The sequence below is a fragment of the Camelina sativa genome, chromosome 17, assembly GCF_030686135.1.
Source record: "Camelina sativa cultivar CO46 ecotype springtype chromosome 17, ASM3068613v1".
Taxonomy (NCBI): Eukaryota; Viridiplantae; Streptophyta; class Magnoliopsida; order Brassicales; family Brassicaceae; genus Camelina; species Camelina sativa.
Genome location: NC_141896.1, coordinates 40,119,565 through 40,136,634, shown reverse-complemented (window position 1 = coordinate 40,136,634; position 17,070 = coordinate 40,119,565). Strand labels below are relative to the sequence as shown.

At 40.0% G+C, this 17,070-nt stretch overlaps 5 protein-coding genes across 8 annotated transcripts; 4 read left to right on the top strand and 1 right to left on the bottom strand.

Moving 5' to 3' along the window:
• The first annotated feature begins 594 nt into the window (after positions 1–594).
• Positions 595–4,323, top strand: LOC109124638 (peroxisomal isocitrate dehydrogenase [NADP]). The gene is made up of 15 exons (XM_010481886.3): positions 595–940; positions 1,135–1,178; positions 1,258–1,367; positions 1,574–1,611; positions 1,690–1,767; positions 1,852–1,905; positions 1,993–2,094; positions 2,484–2,572; positions 2,658–2,761; positions 2,853–2,921; positions 3,006–3,121; positions 3,290–3,324; positions 3,433–3,575; positions 3,828–3,950; positions 4,070–4,323. Exons 1-15 carry the CDS (start codon positions 892–894, stop codon positions 4,161–4,163), a joined length of 1,248 nt encoding a protein of 415 aa, XP_010480188.2. The 5' UTR covers positions 595–891; the 3' UTR covers positions 4,164–4,323.
• Positions 4,324–4,467: 144 nt separating this feature from the next.
• LOC104758916 (ABC transporter D family member 2, chloroplastic) lies at positions 4,468–8,478 on the top strand. Its single transcript, XM_087495379.1, has 9 exons — positions 4,468–5,030; positions 5,143–5,210; positions 5,302–5,628; positions 5,740–5,904; positions 6,013–6,241; positions 6,757–6,998; positions 7,066–7,348; positions 7,446–7,705; positions 7,965–8,478. The coding sequence occupies exons 1-9, from the start codon at positions 4,694–4,696 to the stop codon at positions 8,151–8,153; spliced, it is 2,100 nt and encodes a 699-aa protein (XP_087351505.1). The 5' UTR covers positions 4,468–4,693; the 3' UTR covers positions 8,154–8,478.
• Positions 8,479–8,622: 144 nt separating this feature from the next.
• LOC104758915 (transcription initiation factor TFIID subunit 6b) lies at positions 8,623–11,444 on the top strand. The gene is made up of 12 exons (XM_087495382.1): positions 8,623–8,767; positions 8,848–8,934; positions 9,034–9,126; positions 9,203–9,311; positions 9,397–9,473; positions 9,567–9,704; positions 9,807–9,902; positions 10,003–10,127; positions 10,313–10,445; positions 10,669–10,794; positions 10,901–11,012; positions 11,099–11,444. The coding sequence occupies exons 1-12, from the start codon at positions 8,648–8,650 to the stop codon at positions 11,368–11,370; spliced, it is 1,488 nt and encodes a 495-aa protein (XP_087351508.1). The 5' UTR covers positions 8,623–8,647; the 3' UTR covers positions 11,371–11,444.
• Positions 11,389–15,499, bottom strand: LOC104758914 (sodium/hydrogen exchanger 5). Of its 4 annotated transcripts, XM_010481887.3 has the most exons (21): positions 15,187–15,499; positions 15,045–15,096; positions 14,887–14,946; positions 14,769–14,793; positions 14,591–14,676; positions 14,404–14,515; positions 14,216–14,278; positions 14,064–14,083; positions 13,879–13,976; positions 13,418–13,446; positions 13,306–13,337; positions 13,165–13,212; positions 13,015–13,075; positions 12,824–12,921; positions 12,654–12,729; positions 12,534–12,553; positions 12,327–12,424; positions 12,120–12,229; positions 11,906–11,989; positions 11,702–11,823; positions 11,389–11,618 (listed from the first exon to the last, which is right to left on the bottom strand). In XM_010481887.3, exons 1-21 carry the CDS (start codon positions 15,497–15,499, stop codon positions 11,531–11,533), a joined length of 1,695 nt encoding a protein of 564 aa, XP_010480189.2. In that variant the 3' UTR covers positions 11,389–11,530. The 4 variants fall into 4 exon arrangements, 3 of the variants coding, with proteins under 3 accessions (XP_010480189.2, XP_087351506.1, XP_087351507.1); XR_015586829.1 differs by having other exon boundaries at positions 12,824–12,932; positions 13,306–13,446; XM_087495380.1 differs by lacking the exons at positions 11,389–11,618; positions 11,702–11,823; positions 11,906–11,989; ... (1 more) ...; positions 12,327–12,424; positions 12,534–12,553 and having other exon boundaries at positions 12,573–12,729; positions 12,824–12,932; positions 13,306–13,446.
• Positions 15,500–15,948: 449 nt separating this feature from the next.
• Positions 15,949–16,922, top strand: LOC104758917 (protein TRACHEARY ELEMENT DIFFERENTIATION-RELATED 7-like). Its single transcript, XM_010481891.2, has one exon. It carries the CDS (start codon positions 16,214–16,216, stop codon positions 16,838–16,840), a length of 627 nt encoding a protein of 208 aa, XP_010480193.1. The 5' UTR covers positions 15,949–16,213; the 3' UTR covers positions 16,841–16,922.
• The last annotated feature ends 148 nt before the right edge of the window (positions 16,923–17,070 follow it).

Genomic DNA, 17,070 nt, shown 5'->3' with positions numbered 1-17,070 from the left:
GCATTGCTTTTATTTTAATTCAAATTAACTTGTTTAGCGTAATAACAAAACTCTACAATCTATTGTGTTTTATCTTCTGTGGATTCGACCCCTAAGTACTGCAACTAATCTCTTGTTTAAGAGAGTAGCTCTAGGGATTAATTTGAGCTTATGAAAAGACAAGAAGAAAGAGAGAGAGTAAGAATCTTCCGCAGAGAAAAGAAAAATGTAGCATCTGATTCCCTACATGTCGGTTTCTAAATATTAGTCTTTTAAAATCCCATTTTAGTTAGTGATAAACAAACTGATCGAAGGCAAAAAAGAAAAGCCTTTTAAATAAATAAATAATATACACAACAAGATCGAATCCCTGTGGAGAGATTCTTCTTTGCTTTCATGTTTTTCACACATCTCAATAGACATATTTTAACTGTCCAAAAACTTGCGTTGCCTTTTGCTTTTCTTCATGCATTAAATCACGTTTTTACCCTTGTTAAAAGTGGTAACACTCATTACTTTTAAAAAAGAAAATATTTTAGATATACTATACTACTAGTGTTCAACAGGACCACCTTGTGATTATTATTCATCTGAGAGAGATTGATTAATTTATTCAATTAGCCAAAGCAGATCTTAGTCAGTTGTAAGATTTTGATGATTATTGTTACTAAAGCTGACTACTAGTATTAAATTTAATACTATACAAAAGAGATACTCTCTTATTGGATGGTTTAAAAAAAATTACAGAATGAGGCCCATATAGAAGTGGGCTTTGGAAGAGTGTGGCCCAACACAGAGAGAGCTGTTTTCTGTCTTTCTTTCATGGCGGAGCAGAGCTGCTGATCCGTTCACACTGGCTATTCTCAATTTCACTCGCCCATCAGAAGCAGATCATATCTCTGAGGGCAAAAGATGGAGTTCGAGAAGATCAAGGTGGCCAACCCCGTTGTTGAAATGGATGGTAAGTGTTCCCCAACAGTTCAATTGACTCAAATAAATCTCGTTGTCATTCTGATTGATTAATTTACTATATAGATCGGAGTACATATGTGTTCTGCTCTGTTCAGGGAACGTATAGTATAGTATAGTATCGAGTGTGTGTTTGTTTACATATAATATAGGTTGTAGTTTCTGAAAATTTCTTGATTCTCTCAGGAGACGAAATGACTCGAGTTATCTGGAAATTCATCAAAGACAAGGTAAACTGTCTTGTATCTTGATTCTTGAGCAAAGCCTTCAAAAATCGTCTTGTAATTAACCTCTTGAGAATTCTTACAGCTTATTTTCCCTTTCCTGGAGCTGGATATCAAATACTTTGATCTTGGACTGCCTAACCGTGATTCCACTGATGATAAGGTTACTGTCGAGAGTGCTGAAGCTACTCTAAAGTATGTCTCTGCTTTTACATTTAATACTTTTTACATCTTTTCTGTGTCCAAGCTCTCTTCTCTATCGAACTTGTTCATGGCTGTGATTTAAGACTCTCGTCTGCCTTGCCTTCTTCCGTCTCCTTATTGCTTTAACTCGCCATCAAGTTTGGAAGTCTCACCACTTATTGCTGTGTGTGTGTGTGTGTGTTTTTTTTTATGTGAAGGTATAACGTCGCTATTAAGTGTGCCACGATCACTCCGGGTATGTCTTTGCATCCTTGAACCTTTGCAACTTTCCATTTATAAGTGTGCTTATTCGGAAATTACTATTCAACAACAGATGAAGCTCGTGTTAGAGAGTTCGGGTTAAAGAAAATGTGGAGGAGTCCTAACGGAACTATAAGGAACATTTTAAACGGTCAGTTCATTCTCCTAAAACAGGAGCCATTGGGTCTTCCATTTACCTACCAACCTCTAAGATCCTGTTGTTATTTTTTTGCAGGCACAGTTTTCAGGGAACCTATCATTTGCAGAAACATTCCTCGTATTGTTTCAGGTTTGTCGACGCCTACTCTTTTGTATTGGCTATAGCCATTTTCTGTCCCTCTAGGCAAAACAAATCCCTCTGCTTTTCTTTCTTCAGGATGGACGAAGCCAATCTGTATTGGAAGACATGCGTTTGGTGATCAGTATAGAGCCACTGATATCATTGTTAATGAGCCAGGAAAACTAAAACTGGTTTTCGGTAAATCTCCTCCTCCCATTATTTGATATTTTAACTAAAAACATGATAGGTGATGAACACATACCTTTTAGTTAAAGGTAAATAACTAAATATGAGCACAGGTTATCTTCAGTTGATTCCCTACGCTGGGTACAGCTGCCTCATTAGACCACACAAACTGTTAAAGGAGCTATATATGAAGCTAACACGTTATTAAGTCAATTCAACAACTAACACGAATTACCTTTTGTGGAGACCCATTTTCGAAAGTTGAGGACCTGACTAACCTATCAACTCAATTTTTTTCACTGAAGAATAAAATGGAGGGACTGTTGTCTATGAGTTTACCTACCTGTTGAAGTATATTCATTCCACTCATTCACTTTACAACTCATATCTTACGTTTGCAGAGCCAAGTGGATCTTCTCAGAAAACAGAATTCGAAGTCTTCAGTTTCACTGGTGGAGGTGTTGCTTTAGCCATGTATAACACTGATGAGGTAAACATTAGCGAAAGAGTCCTCTCTCCGTGTCTATTCTACCTAGCCTATAGTTGATATGGTGTCCCTATTTCATTCGGAACAGTCTATTCGTGCATTTGTTGAGTCCTCGATGTACACAGCTTATCAGAAAAAGTGGCCACTTTACCTCTCTACAAAAAACACCATCCTCAAAACATACGATGGAAGGTATGAATTTTCCTTTATTTTTCCTTGTTAGAGTTTCACTGAAACATCTAGTCATGCTGCCCTGACATTACCCTTTTCAAATTGTTTTAAGATTCAAGGATATATTCCAAGAAGTTTATGAAACTAATTGGAGATCCAAGTATGAAGCTGCAGGGATATGGTGAGATGTGCAATGTGTTATTAGCTCATTCTAAAACAAACAGTTCACCAGGCAAAACTTGTTAACAAAATTAATGAAATCCAGGTATGAGCATCGTTTGATAGATGATATGGTTGCGTATGCCATGAAGAGTGAGGGCGGTTACGTCTGGGCATGCAAGAACTACGATGGAGATGTACAGAGCGATTTCTTAGCCCAAGGTTTTTTCCCTTAAACTTGAGATCTTTGTAGGGACTGAAACCTCCATCTTTGTGCCTCCTAATCAAATGCATTTTTCGTTCTTTTTTTTTGAAATTATGATCTGAATGGAGACAGAAACTTTGATTTTATATCTCTTTATGAAACAATGTTTCTGCTCTCCGCTGCAGGATATGGATCTTTGGGAATGATGACATCGGTGTTGGTATGAAATGACACATGCCTCAGCCAAAGTTTTTGGGTCTTTACTGTGTTAACATGGTTCATGCGTATCTTCCTATCTTTTTGAATTGAAATTTGAGATATATTACAGGTTTGTCCAGATGGAAAAACTATTGAAGCAGAAGCAGCTCATGGAACAGTTACCCGACACTACAGAGTTCACCAAAAAGGTGGTGAAACAAGCACCAACAGCATAGCCTCAATATTTGCTTGGTCCAGAGGCCTTGCCCACAGGTAGCCGAGTTCCACTGTGTTTGAACATTTTTCACACTTGGTAGTGCTTGATGCTATACTAGTGGAGAAATAATTAGTTAGTGTATCCGGGATTGTTTGTAGTAAGATTTTTGTCATTTTTTGTTGCTCTGTAATGGATCACTGAAAGTATAAACCATTAGGTTTTCTGCCACACCTTAGCCTGAAGTTGACTGAAAACTGGTTGAGCTCATTATTAAAAAGATGTTTGGTATGTGATGTTATTGTAACCAGGGCAAAGCTGGACAGCAATGGCGCACTGCTGAGCTTTACTGAGAAACTAGAAGCAGCTTGCATGGGCACGGTGGAGTCTGGAAAAATGACCAAGGATCTAGCTCTTCTGATCCACGGACCCAAGTAAGACCATAACGACGGAGAGAGTAGTGGTTGATGGACCTAGTAAAAGTTATATAAAGATCTGATAGATAAGTTTTTTTTTGTGTGTGTGTGTGTGTCTACATTGTAAAATTGAACAGGGTTAGGAGGGATCAGTATGTGAATACAGAAGAGTTCATTGATGCGGTGGCGTGGGAGCTGAGAAGAAGATTGTTAGGCAACTCCAGGTTGTGAGAAGAAGAATGTAACTCTGAAAAGCGTGATGTTTGATTTGATGCCTTTCCAGTATCTATCCCACCTTCATTATTATATATAAACTGTATGTGTAGAAACTTAAGCCTGAGAAAGGGGCAAGCAATTGCATAAATAAAGAGAGAAAGAAATATGCTGTAAACTTAATTTACCCAGGAACTCAGAATTTCCCAAAGCCGAGAACTCACTCCTCATTCAATCTTTAAAAAAAATGCAGATCTTTCTTTCTATCTCTTTGGTTGAATTCCTGTTGTAAAGCTACCATCAGATATGGCTTACTCTCGCTTTGTAATGATGTTTTCCCTCTCCTGGAGTTTTGAGGGGTACTATTATCTAATGTTCTATCATATAAGGAAGGAAGGGTGTGTGTGTGTGGTGAACAAAAATGAATGGTTGAGAGATGCCTTTGTGCCTTGGGTTCATTCCTCTTGCTGCTGCCTGAACTTGAAGTTACCACAAACTATATCTGTTTGTTTATTATGCGCAGCAGATAGATGACTATTATGTGACGGATGATGTTGATAACAACCGCTCCCGTTCTCACCACTTGCCCTCAGCTTCTCCTCCGCCGTAAATCATCGATCGGCAACGTTCCTCGGAAGAAAGTTGCCCGTTTGAGAACCGTCTCCTCCTCTTCTTTGTTGCCGCAACCGTCGTCGGATAAGGCATCACCGAAGTTGAAGACTCTCTGGAAGAAGTTCTACAAAGTCGCGTCGCCTTATTGGTTTTCCGAGGACAAAGACCAAGCCAGGCTTCGTCTCGCCGCCGTCTTCGCCCTAACCCTAGCCACCACCGGCATTAGCGTCGGCTTCAATTTCCTCGGCCGTGATTTCTACAACTCTCTCGCCAGTATGACTTCTCTTCTTCTTCAACTTTCTCTCTCTCTCTCTCTCTCTCTCTCTCTGCGTTGTTAAATAATTCGTTTCCTTTGTGTTGTTCTTGTAATAATAAAAAAAAAAAGACAAAGACCAAGAGCAATTCACCAAGCAGCTCTTCTATTACCTCTGCGCCTTCGCCGGCGGAATTCCGGTGAGCTTTCCCACACGCTCCTTCCTAGCTCCGCATGAAAGATACAGATCCTTTTTTTTAAACATTATCATCTTCTGCTCTTTTTGTGCAGTTCTTTGTGCTGAGGGATTTTACAAAAGAGACTTTATCACTGCGATGGAGATCATGGATGACCAAATATTACCTGCAGCGCTATCTTAAAGACCAAACCTTTTACAAGATCCAGTCTCAGTCTATCATTGACAATCCAGATCAGCGCCTTGTTGACGATTTGAGTTCTTTTACTGGAACTGCCTTGTCTTTCTCTCTCACGCTCGTCAATGCCACCATTGACATCATCTCTTTTAGCAACATCCTCTTCACCATTTATCCTCCTCTCTTCCTCGTTCTCTTGCTCTACTCCTTTGGAGGAACAGCCATCAGCGTCTTTCTCGGCAAGGTCTACTTGCTTCTCCTCCTTGACATTTTTGAGCTTTTGCTCTTGTTACATTCTTCTTATGAGTTCCAATTCACATAATATTCCCTCTTTGATTTGATTTGGTAATTTCAGGGACTAGTGAATCTCAACTTTCTACAGGAGAAGAAAGAGGCTGACTTTCGTTACAGCCTTGTACGAGTGAGGGAAAATGCTGAATCTATTGCTTTCTACGGAGGCGAACACAATGAAATGCAGCTTCTGCTTCAGCGGTTCAAAAGCGCTTTTGACAATTTAACCGTAAAATTACTTACCCCCCCCCCCCCCCCCCCCCCTCAGCGATTCTCCATCTTTCTTATCCCTTAGATTTCACTATGAGTTCATTCTTTTTTTTTTCTTCACATGCAGGAATTGCTGATAGCATCTAGAAACCTAGAATTCTTCACTGATGGATACCGCTACCTCATTCAGATTCTTCCAGTTGCTGTTGTTGCCCCAATGTATTTCTCCGGGAAGATCGAGTTTGGTGTCATTAACCAGTCAGTCTCAGCATTCAATCATATCCTAGGAGACTTCTCCCTCGTTGTTTATCAGTTTCAAGCTATCAGCTCTTTTTCAGCTGTCATTGACCGACTAGGTATACATATTAATCATGTATTCTGTATACTACTTGTTGCATACAGATCGCACTTGCATATTACACGAGACCTTACATCTGTATAGGTAGAACATTACTGCAGAATATGCCCCTCTCTTTAGTTTCTGTTACCTGATGGTGGAAAATAGATAGTTTGGCAGTAGGATCTTCTTTATAATAATCCCAAGAGTACAAGTTATTTTCTTGTGTGTGTGTGTGTGTGTTATAGGCCTCTTTATATATGGATAACAGTCTAGCCTGTATAGTAGTAGCATTTTGTAAGAGTAAAGACCCCCAAAATATATATATATATATATATATCTTTAACAGTTGAGGTTGTGATGGGCAGTTAGCGATGGTTCTAGTTTTCTCATGACTGGTCAGATGAAAAGATTAAGACAGCTGTTCTCTGTCCTGTTTGAAATTGGGGTCTAAATGAAAACCTGCATTTTCTGTAGGTTGTGGGATTCTCCTTTTTACGCATTCTAACAAAATCAAGCCTTCTTACAATACAGGTGAATTTGATGATCTTTTGGATAACAACATCTTCAGAGATCCCTCTGACACTGTGGACGAGATTGAGCTGACGTATCAGAGTGAGAGGAATTCTTCACTGCTGGACGCCAATGGTTCAATCAATTCCCAGCCGAACCAAAAGCGCCTGGAGATCGAGGAGCTTACTCTTCAGACACCAACAAATGGAACCACATTGGTTCACAACTTATCTGTAGATATATATGACAAGGATCACCTACTGGTTAGTTCACTTTGAAGTACATATGTGGCTGGTAGATGGTAAGTTACTTATAAATGCCATTTAACAGATTATGGGTCCTAGTGGGAGTGGTAAAACATCGCTGCTAAGAGCAATGGCTGGTCTTTGGAGGTCAGGGAAAGGAAAAATCACATTCTACCTCGATTCTGAGGATGATTTTACACAGGAGAAATCCGATACTCAGGAAAATTCAGGGAAAAGAAATTCGGGAGACGTATTGTTCCTTCCACAAAGGCCTTATATGGTTCTGGGAACTCTGCGTCAGCAATTGCTTTATCCTGCCTGGAGTGCAACTGTGGAGGAGGCGACACTTGGTGGCAGTAAAATAGACGGTGCGCAGTTTAAAATTCAGGTTATGCAATCAGATTATATAACGCAGCCAATGGACTGGCTCAAACTCAAAAGAAAAAAATGTGTTGACTGTGTCAGGTTCAACACCTCTCTTGATTAGAGACGACGGAAATGAAAAGTGTAAGAAGCCGACAACAGATGATCTGATGCGGACTCTAGAGAAGGTTTGTCTTGGACATATAGCAGATCGTTTTGGTGGTCTTGATTCGATACACGAGTGGTCCAGTGTTCTCTCACTTGGTGAGCAGCAGCGCCTTGCCTTCGCACGGTTATTGCTGTCTCAGCCAAAGCTGGCCCTCCTGGATGAATCCACTAGTGCTTTGGATGAAGCTAATGAGGTATTTCGTGCTTTCTCCTCTCATTTTTGAAAGAGTAAAGAGCTAAGAAAAGAGATGAAACTCACTTTTTATTAGAAAACTTAGAATACAGATCTTCTCCCTCAAACAAGAGATATCAATCAATTAGTCCTAGATTTTTTTTTCTTGTTTTCGCACTTTCATTCTACTTACATATGGTTCCCCAGCTTGAACTTTGCGAATATGATCAGAATCGTAATGTAACTGTAGCATTGACGCATTCATTCCTATTGATGTGCAGGCGCTCCTGTACCAGCAAATCCAGTCGGCTGACATTACATATCTAAGCATTGGCCACCGCCGGACTTTAACCAAATTCCATAACAAGATCTTACGAATCTCAACGGCAGACCCGAAGAGCAAGGAACGCAACTGGCAAATAGAGGACGCGGATGCCAAAGATTCTTTGTACGGTCCACTGAGTCAATAGGAGGTGCCAAGTGAAAGCCGATCAAAACCTGATTGATTACATAGAGACAAAAGAAGGTAAAACGCAACCGGGTGTGTTCATGGGGTGCAGATGATAGGAGACAGGCCCGTTCTTGAAACATAAAAAGAATCATGTTTGGTATCCGGAAAACAAGCTTTTTTGTATATAATCTGCCACAGTCTCGACGTTGACTCACAACCTGCGAAAGATGTAAGTGAATAGAGAGATTGATACAGATACACAAGCACGAGTGCAACGAAGGTCTGAACTGAACATCATCGCCCGATTAAAATAATAACAACATAAGTAGTATTACAGTTAGAAATACTGTCGATGAGCCACAAAAATCAAACCTAGTTTTCATTTAGCCCAAGAAATTCAAAAGTCATGGTGGGCTTAGATAGGCCCATTTGAGAAAGCCCGATAGAATGAGTAAAGGTAGTGACTGAGTCAGTCGTTCAAAGTCAGGCGAGTCGAGTCGAAAGAGCGCAAGGATGGTGACGAAGGAATCCATAGAAGTGATAGCTCAGAGCATTGGATTCTCGACTATTTCTCCGGACGTCTCCGCCGCTCTTGCTCCCGATGTCGAGTATCGTGTCCGAGAGGTCATGCAGGTATATATACATACATATATCACTTGGCTTGCCTTCCAATCTCCACTTCCCCCTCTTTAACCTGTTGTTGCATCTGCTAGGAAGCTATCAAATGCATGCGCCATGCTCGCCGCACCACCTTAATGGCTCATGATGTCGATTCTGCTCTTCATTTCAGGAATTTGGAGGTTTCCTTCCTCTCTTCTCTTCTCTTGTCTTCTCCTGATTTCATAACTGATTTTGACCATTTTTTTTTTTTTTTTTTTTTTTTTTTTAATCTGCTGTAGCCTACCTCGGGCTCCAAAAGTGTGCGGTTGAGGAGAGCTCCTGAGAATAGAGATCTCTACTTCTTGGATGACAAAGATGTCGAGCTCAAGAATGTGAGCTTGTTAGACATCAAGATTTGTTAATCAGCTTCCTTCCTTTTATGATGGATTTGGTCTCTTTCTTGTGCAGGTTATCGAAGCCCCTCTACCAAATGCACCTCTTGATGCATCTATTACCTCTCATTGGTTGGCAATTGATGGTATTCAACCTTCCATTCCACTGAATTCTCCTCCCCAAGGTACCTCTTTCTTTCTTTCTTTGTCTATTCTTTTATGAAACAATTCTTGCATCTCCTTAAATCCCTCCTCCCTGACAATTTGTAGCCATATCTGACCTTAAAAGATCGGAATATAAGGACGATGTGTTGGCTGCTAGTCAGGTGCTCTCTAAGGAGCTTCAGGTAATTTTTCTCTGTTTTGATGCTGAAACGCCTTTTCTTTTATTCTCTCTCTCTCTCTCTCTCTCTTTGAGGCTATTTTAACCCTTGATGCAGATTTACTTTGACAAAGTCACGGAGTGGGCTTTGACTCAATCTGGCTCCACCATCTTTAGACAAGCACTCTCCAGCTTGGAAACTGACCCTGGACTCCACCCATTAGTTCCCTTTTTCACTTCTTTCATTGCTGAAGAGGTTTTCTTTGTGATCAAATTTTTTTTAAGTCTCGATTTTTATCCTAACTTGGGAGTCATTCTACTACATTTTTGACTACTTTTGTGTTTCCAATTTCTCCAGATTGTGAGGAACATGGATAATTACCAAATTTTGTTGGCTTTGATGCGTCTTGCTAGAAGCCTCCTTCATAACCCTCATGTACATATTGAACCATATGTAAGTTTTGTTGCTATATACTGCAACTCCAGTTGGTGGCTCACACACTTTTTTGTCTTTTCCTGTTTCTGTGGACCTTATCTTCTTGTATTCTGTTCAGCTGCATCAATTGATGCCGTCTTTTATCACTTGCCTCACTGCCAAACGCTTAGGAAGAAGGTTATCTGATAGTCACTGGGATTTGAGAAACTTCACTGCCAGTACAGTTGCTTCGACGTGCAGAAGGTTAATGTTACATTCTTGCTTTGTGATTTCATGAATCTTGTAGAACCATATAACTGCTGTAGCTTAGAGGATTATTTGTCATATTTCATCCTTGGTAACTGGAACATCGTTATCATTATTGTACAAAATGATAATCATCTGATATATAGCATGACCTGCAATCACATTAGTGAACATTTTGACAGGTTTGGACATGTTTATCACAACTTGTTGCCACGTGTTACAAGATCACTGCTTCATACCTTTTTGGACCCAACCAAGGCACTGCCACAACATTATGGGGCAATTCAAGGGATGGTAGCCCTTGGGCTTAATATGGTACTTGTTCTTGATGCTTGATTATCGTAAGGAAGAGTGGCACTTTAGGATGTGAGTCTAGAATTTCCCACAAGATAAAATAAGTTTAAAACTAATAGCAATTGTTAAACCTGCAATTGAACCGTAATCTCAAGGTGGTAGCCATTTAGAGTGTCCTCTCTTACCCTAGGATATATCCTTTGGTCGTCCATGAATATTTTCCTTGCTTTACTCCTTTGTCTAGGTTCGTTTTCTTGTTCTCCCAAATCTAGGGCCGTATTTGCTGCTTCTTTTACCTGAATTGGTACCTGAGAAGCAGAAGGAAGAAGCGAAGAGGCACGGGGCTTGGCTCGTTTATGGAGCGTTGATGGTGAGTATGCTTTTTAGTTTGATACATGAGATAGATAACTTTTTTTTCTTTCAATCTCGTGTGGCGAAACAGGCAGCAGAGGATATAAACATTTAACTGTCCATAGGTCGCAGCGGGTCGATGCCTATATGAACGGATTAAAACATCTGAGGCTCTGCTGTCTCCTCCAACTAGCTCTGTCTGGAAGACAAATGGAAAGGTCACCAATGCCCGGCAAAGTATAAATTCTGATCTCATCCTTTTTTTGTGTTCCAAACATGGAGATACAGGCACGTTCTTGAATATATTTTTTCCTTGGGCCAAGGTAAACGCAAAGCAAGTACTGACAACTTAACTCATCAACCACCACTGAAGAAGATGGCAGTAGGCGGAATTATGCAAATGAGCTCCACACAGATGCAGATGTACGGAGGCACAACAATCCCACAACAGTCGCTAGTTGGAAGGGACATTGCTCGGAGAACTTCAGCTACTATGGACACTACCGTTGACAACTATCTCCATCCTCTTTTTGAGTATTTTGGTGAGAGCATGCTTATGTTCGCCCCCAAACATGAACTCAGTTTCTTCTTGTAACTTGTTCACATGCTAGTGTTTTGTACCACAAATAAATCATATATAATAATTGGAAATATTTTGGAGAGGTAGAATCAACTTGTTGTAATCTTACATCATTTGCACGTGAACAAAAATTATAACTTGGCCTAGATCACACATATACACTGGCCTTAACGTGTTACTCTCCATCTCCACCCCCATCTCCACTGTTAGTCGTGAAGAATGGTGTCAGAAAGTTTTTGTCCAACGCGGTGAATGATGTAGTACTGCAAAGTTTTGTTAAGTGAGACCCAAGAAATGCAAAGAACGCTTTCTACTCAGATAAAAAAAGTCATTCTCTTATTCTTACGTTTTGTGAAACTCCTTCAGCTTCATCTTGAACCTGCTTCCTGATGATGATGTATCCTCGTCAGATGAAGCCCCAATGCTAAAAGGAGGAGGGACATACCGATGATCGCTCTCTTCAAAGCCCTGACCATGTATCTGGATGCGTCAGAAAAGTACATACACAAATTTAGTTCAAAGGTATTAGCTTAGATCGTCGAGGGTTTACTTCAGACATGGAGTCATCAAGATCGTCACCTACAACTTCCAAAGCTTCCAACATTTTACCTGTTGAACCTCCTATTAGTAAAACCTGAAATATTACTGCAACGAATAAGAAACGAAGCGTATATATAACTCTCCAAGATTATTGAAGCCTTATGTATACTACTGCTGCAAATGAAAAACATATATGCATTTCATGGAGAGAATACGAAACTTACCGTGACAACAACAATGGCTGTGGTTGCAGTAAAGATGATTTGACCGTGACCCTCTGGTAGGTCATGAAGTGATTGAAGTGCAAGCGCAAATGCCATTGCCCCTCGAAGTCCTATCGATATGCCAATATATGAGTACAAGTTTTAATAGTGTGTAGACATAAGAATGGGCATCAGGAGACCAGAACAAAAGCTATAAACTCATCTCACCACTATACCAAAGGGCTTTTTGGTGCTTCATAGGTATCTTCTGGTTATCCTGTCTAAATAGGTTGACCAAATATGCACACCCAAATACATTGACAGCCCTGCGTGAGAAAAACATTGCAGAACTTATAGGTGAATCTGAATGGAAAACCATGGTGACAATGAAGCGATAAGCCAAGATAAGAAAACATTCGTAAGGGATTTAGTCACCTAGCCACGCCAATAAACAACTGATGTCAGTCATGAAATGCAGAAGCAAAAAGTAAAGTCAAGGATTACAACACTAGCTAACACTGCATACAATCATTGACCATCATCATATGAGGATACAATAGAGAAGAGGATGAACCCAACATGGGACCAGCTATGCTGCTCCATGGCAATATCAAATCCCATGTAAATGAACCTAGAAAAGCAATAAACAAATCATTATCAATCCAACAGTGTTCTAAGCTTAAAAATTATTATCTGATAATGGGATGTTATTGTTCTTGACTCACGTGAAAGTTTCTGCCAGGGAGGATATCAAGTGAAAGAAAGAAGATACGAAACTCTGTGAAGCTTCTGAGAGATTTGAGAAAGTGTATCGCTTCATAACCTACACTAGCACTGTATTAGGCTGCCTAAATATGCCTTTCCATAAATATTAGCATCAATTAAGATGTACGAACTAAAATGAGTCGGCTATTACGATTCCTGTGAAGAGTATAGACACAATCCCGGAGAGACCAACACCTTCTGCAAGCATGTATCTGACAACACAACCAAAATACATTAGGTGGAAGAAGTGTTATAATAAATACAAAGAAACAGGAAGAGAAGAGTTGTTGTGTCTACTTACGAGAAATAAGGGAAAAGCACAAAGAGACAACACTCCAAGTTCTGAAGACTGAGGAATAGAAAAAGAAAAAGCAGACACATTACAAGACGTTCTGAGAGTATTAACAATAAAAACAATAGTATAGAAACATGTGGCGCTTACTTCTCCGTATCCAATCCTGCATACTTAAAGAGGTGTTCTGAGTTAAGGTTTTCACAATACATTTAGCCATGTAACATCTAATAGGCAAAAAAGAGGAATCGAGGAAGGATATTAAAGCTGAAGTAAATCCAACCCCAACCCCTGCAGAACAATATTAAGACTGTTAGTATGTTTAACCAATATATGAGGTCAGTGAAGGACCAGTCTGGCAGAACTCTTTTTTTCTGGGAGAAAAGAGTACATTCTGATTCATGTAAAGAAAAAGGAAGACGGGTCTTATTATTCTTATGTACATAGAAAAAGAAAACAGGTCTTACATATGTAGATGTATATGTAATTGTTAAGGACTTAGAAACAAAGCTTCCCAGATCCAGAAGGTAATTAGTATGACCATTTCAATTCAAGTTATGGTTTATTTCGGTTGAATGAATCTTCACAAAGATACCTAGTCTTTTAGTTCATTGTTTCACTAATAGTGCTCTAGTTTGGTACGAGGAACTTTTATGAGTTAATAAGACTAATATTGTTATAAAACTGTGAAGAAGGGTCAGAACGGAATCAGGGAAAACAGACCTGCAGACATGGAGCCAGCAAAAGTCTCAAGGAACCTGATCACCACCATGAGAAAATGTTCCCCAGACGAGGACTGGCGGTTAACTAATGACATTGTTCTGCATTGAAAGTTTTTCTATGGTACTTTAATACTTTGCATAAAAAGGTATCTAAAGGGGAAAAAAAAAAGCATGTGGTTTACAGACCTGTACAAAGATATTGCCATCTACGAGCCACACAAGACATACATGAAACAAAAAAAAACCCATCTGATGGAGTTAGTGCTCTGGGTATTTCGTTTGCATATAAACCTAAAAGGAAGAGATCAATAAATCGCAGGAGCTAATAAAACACTCACAGCATCATTCAAAACTGATTCTCCAAAGACCAAAGCATACAGATTGACGTCGGTGCCCACATCCTGCAATCAGATTTAACAATAAATGTTCATAGAAATTGCAAGGCATCAATTTAGGAAAGTAAATAATATCCTCAGGTGGCATGGCATCATCACATATTGATAGTAAGAGGGGAAAGCAGATGCACCTGGAATATAGACAGTACAGTGACAGGGTCCGTAGCTGAGATAAGTGCACCAAACATAAGACACTCCACAAATGGAAGTTTATACATGAGATACATAGAGCCGCCAAGATAACTGCAAAAGGCGGGAAAACCAGATAAGGGTACAGGCAAAAGATAATGGAAGAACGAAGAGGGTTATGATCTCTACACTAGACCACCAGTGACGACTGACGCCACAAAAGTTCCGATGATAGCAAAGGTAACAATGGCTCCAAAGTTAGAAAAGAACGGTTTCTGCAAGAGGGAAAAATATATATATATTAGGAGAAGCCGTAATTAAGTCACCCACTTTTAGAATATGGGAAGAAAGAAAGATAAGCACTTACAGGTTGAAGGCTGAAACCTGACTGGGTTCAAACAAAATGAATGATGTCAAGGAAAGTGACATTTATACGTAATAGAAGAGGATCAAAATGCAGATACAGTTAGAAGGCAAAAGGATATAATATGATGGGAGGCAACAGAAACAAGAAGAAGAACTCCTCGTGGAAATTAAACCACGTCCTGATACAGAAGAGCAAACCCAACACTAGTGTGTAAGCTGAGGAAACGATATCATATCAGGAAAACTCAGTCTCTTGGAGGAGGAGAAGGGGATAAACCTAATGCTAGTCTCAGTATCGGAGATATTAGCAAGTACACCGACGATTAAACCTGAAATTACGACGGAAGAGGAAGCTAAGGAAGGAGAATTCAAAGTGAGAGCAAAGGCGAAAGAGGGAGAGAGGGAAATGATAACCCTACCAATGAGAAGCGAACCGCTAGCTTCAGGAAGATAGTGGAATCGGTGACGGCGGAGGACATGGCCGAGAACGAAGGAAAGGACGAGCATCATAATCTGAAGCAGTATACCAACGCCGGCTGCTTGCTGCTGCTTAACCTGTCCCTGAGGATCGTGGCCCGCCGGAGACATCGGCAGTTCCTCCATTGAAATTGAGATTGAGATTTGACGATCCTTCCTTCCTTCCTTCAGAGAGACTTGGGCGAGAAAGAAATGTCGAGCTTCTAGCTTTTTTTTCCAAGAGGAGTCAAACAGCTCAAAACGCCGTCGTTTCATCAGTCACCATTTCCCTCTTGTGTTTTTAAATCATATGCAATTTTCTTTCTTAATTTCATTTTCAAAGTTCATATACTGTTGCAATTATGAGCCATTACAAAAATGAGTGGATCGATTCATTATGTGGTAATTCATAACCATGGATCAATATATATATATATATATATATATATATATATATATATATATATATTTTTAACAAGTGAAATTTGAATTCGGATGGTGACACAATGACACACTCACCGGCTATTATGATGATCAACTTATCACAAAGGAACATTGGATTGGCACACATATCTTTTTGTTGTTTGAGGTTGTTCCATTTAGAAACATTCGATTGGGTATATTTGGGAGAAATGAAAAGATTCGTAAGCCAAATTATTCTTTTAGTTAATAGAAAGAATTATGATTATTGGTTATTGGTTAGCCCTGCCAAATTATGCTTTTATTTAATAGAAAGAATTAGCAAGTGGAATGATTGGAGTAGAAACAATCAAGAAGAAAAGCCTAAATAATGCAAAAGCTTAGCATGGGAGTCAAGCAAGTACACGCTTAGAAGCACATCATATCACACGCCTGACGCCACCAATCCAAACCTTTACACTAAGCACTACTACTACTACAAATAGGCTTCGAAATTATTCAAATATGAAACACCTCACTTCCCCTTTGCAATAACATCTTGTTAGTTAAACAACATACCCTAGCTCAAAAATGGCTGCGCCGGTTGACTTCTTCCCTTTTTACCCACCACCGTCCCATCAACATCCTTTCCCTTCTCCATTTCCAGCCCCACCACATTATCTGCCCCCTCCTTCCCACATTGTCCCTCCACCGCCACCATCTTCTCGTCCCCATCACCCACCGCCACCTCCTTCCCACTTTGCTCCTCCTCCACCACCTCTTCCCCATTTCCCCCCGCCACCATATCCTCGTCCCCATCAGCCACCGCCTCCACCTCACGTTCTTCCACCACCACCACCGCCACCACCGCCGGGTCATCATCATGTTATCATTGTTGTTGTTATCTCTCTAGGCAGTTTGTTTTTTCTTGCATTCCTCGCTGCTGCTCTCTTCTGCTATCTCAAGAAAAGAAGAATGTCTTCTACAAAGACTGAGATTATCAAGTTTGATGAACACCTTAAAGTCCAAGAAGCCATAGTGCCAGGACCCCATGGCGAACAAACTAGAGTGGTAATGCTCGAAGAAGACATTCATTTGGAAGAGGATATTCACAAGACTGAAAAGCTTAGCCGAGCTACTCACCTCAGTTCAAGTACTGGAGGTCATGCCATTGATATATCAAACCCCAATCATCACTTTATTGAATACAAGGCCTAAATCAAAAGAGATGCTATAGGCCAAAATGTAACCTACCAATCATTTATTAATCACCATCTAAATAAGAAAAGCAAGTTAAATATGGTCTCAAATCTTGCAATCATATCCGTGCTTTTCTCCACGGTTACTAGGTTCCAAAATTTATGCTTATCTCTGTACAGTTTATACAAATTCCATCCTATATAGCACATACAGATGAATAGTCTACACTGTCTATGCCGTATTATTCC

What these genes read in the sequence shown, in the direction of transcription:
- LOC109124638 (XM_010481886.3), top strand. Translation starts at nt 892, where the DNA reads ATGGAGTTCGAGAAGATCAAGGTGGCCAACCCCGTTGTTGAAATGGAT. An exon ending in AGTGCTGAAGCTACTCTAAA is followed by an intron (nt 1,368 to 1,573) that starts GTATGTCTCTGC and finishes TTTTATGTGAAG; the next exon opens with GTATAACGTCGCTATTAAGT. An exon ending in GAATGATGACATCGGTGTTG is followed by an intron (nt 3,325 to 3,432) that starts GTATGAAATGAC and finishes GATATATTACAG; the next exon opens with GTTTGTCCAGATGGAAAAAC.
- LOC104758916 (XM_087495379.1), top strand. Translation starts at nt 4,694, where the DNA reads ATGATGTTGATAACAACCGCTCCCGTTCTCACCACTTGCCCTCAGCTT. An exon ending in ATGACAAGGATCACCTACTG is followed by an intron (nt 6,999 to 7,065) that starts GTTAGTTCACTT and finishes GCCATTTAACAG; the next exon opens with ATTATGGGTCCTAGTGGGAG. An exon ending in CTTTGGATGAAGCTAATGAG is followed by an intron (nt 7,706 to 7,964) that starts GTATTTCGTGCT and finishes ATTGATGTGCAG; the next exon opens with GCGCTCCTGTACCAGCAAAT.
- LOC104758915 (XM_087495382.1), top strand. Translation starts at nt 8,648, where the DNA reads ATGGTGACGAAGGAATCCATAGAAGTGATAGCTCAGAGCATTGGATTC. An exon ending in ACTGAATTCTCCTCCCCAAG is followed by an intron (nt 9,312 to 9,396) that starts GTACCTCTTTCT and finishes GACAATTTGTAG; the next exon opens with CCATATCTGACCTTAAAAGA. An exon ending in CTTCTTTCATTGCTGAAGAG is followed by an intron (nt 9,705 to 9,806) that starts GTTTTCTTTGTG and finishes CAATTTCTCCAG; the next exon opens with ATTGTGAGGAACATGGATAA.
- LOC104758914 (XM_010481887.3), bottom strand. Translation starts at nt 15,499, where the DNA reads ATGAAACGACGGCGTTTTGAGCTGTTTGACTCCTCTTGGAAAAAAAAG. An exon ending in GTCGTCACTGGTGGTCTAGT is followed by an intron (nt 14,516 to 14,590) that starts GTAGAGATCATA and finishes CGCCTTTTGCAG; the next exon opens with TTATCTTGGCGGCTCTATGT. An exon ending in CTATACTCTTCACAGGAATC is followed by an intron (nt 12,922 to 13,014) that starts GTAATAGCCGAC and finishes GTGCTAGTGTAG; the next exon opens with GTTATGAAGCGATACACTTT.
- LOC104758917 (XM_010481891.2), top strand. Translation starts at nt 16,214, where the DNA reads ATGGCTGCGCCGGTTGACTTCTTCCCTTTTTACCCACCACCGTCCCAT.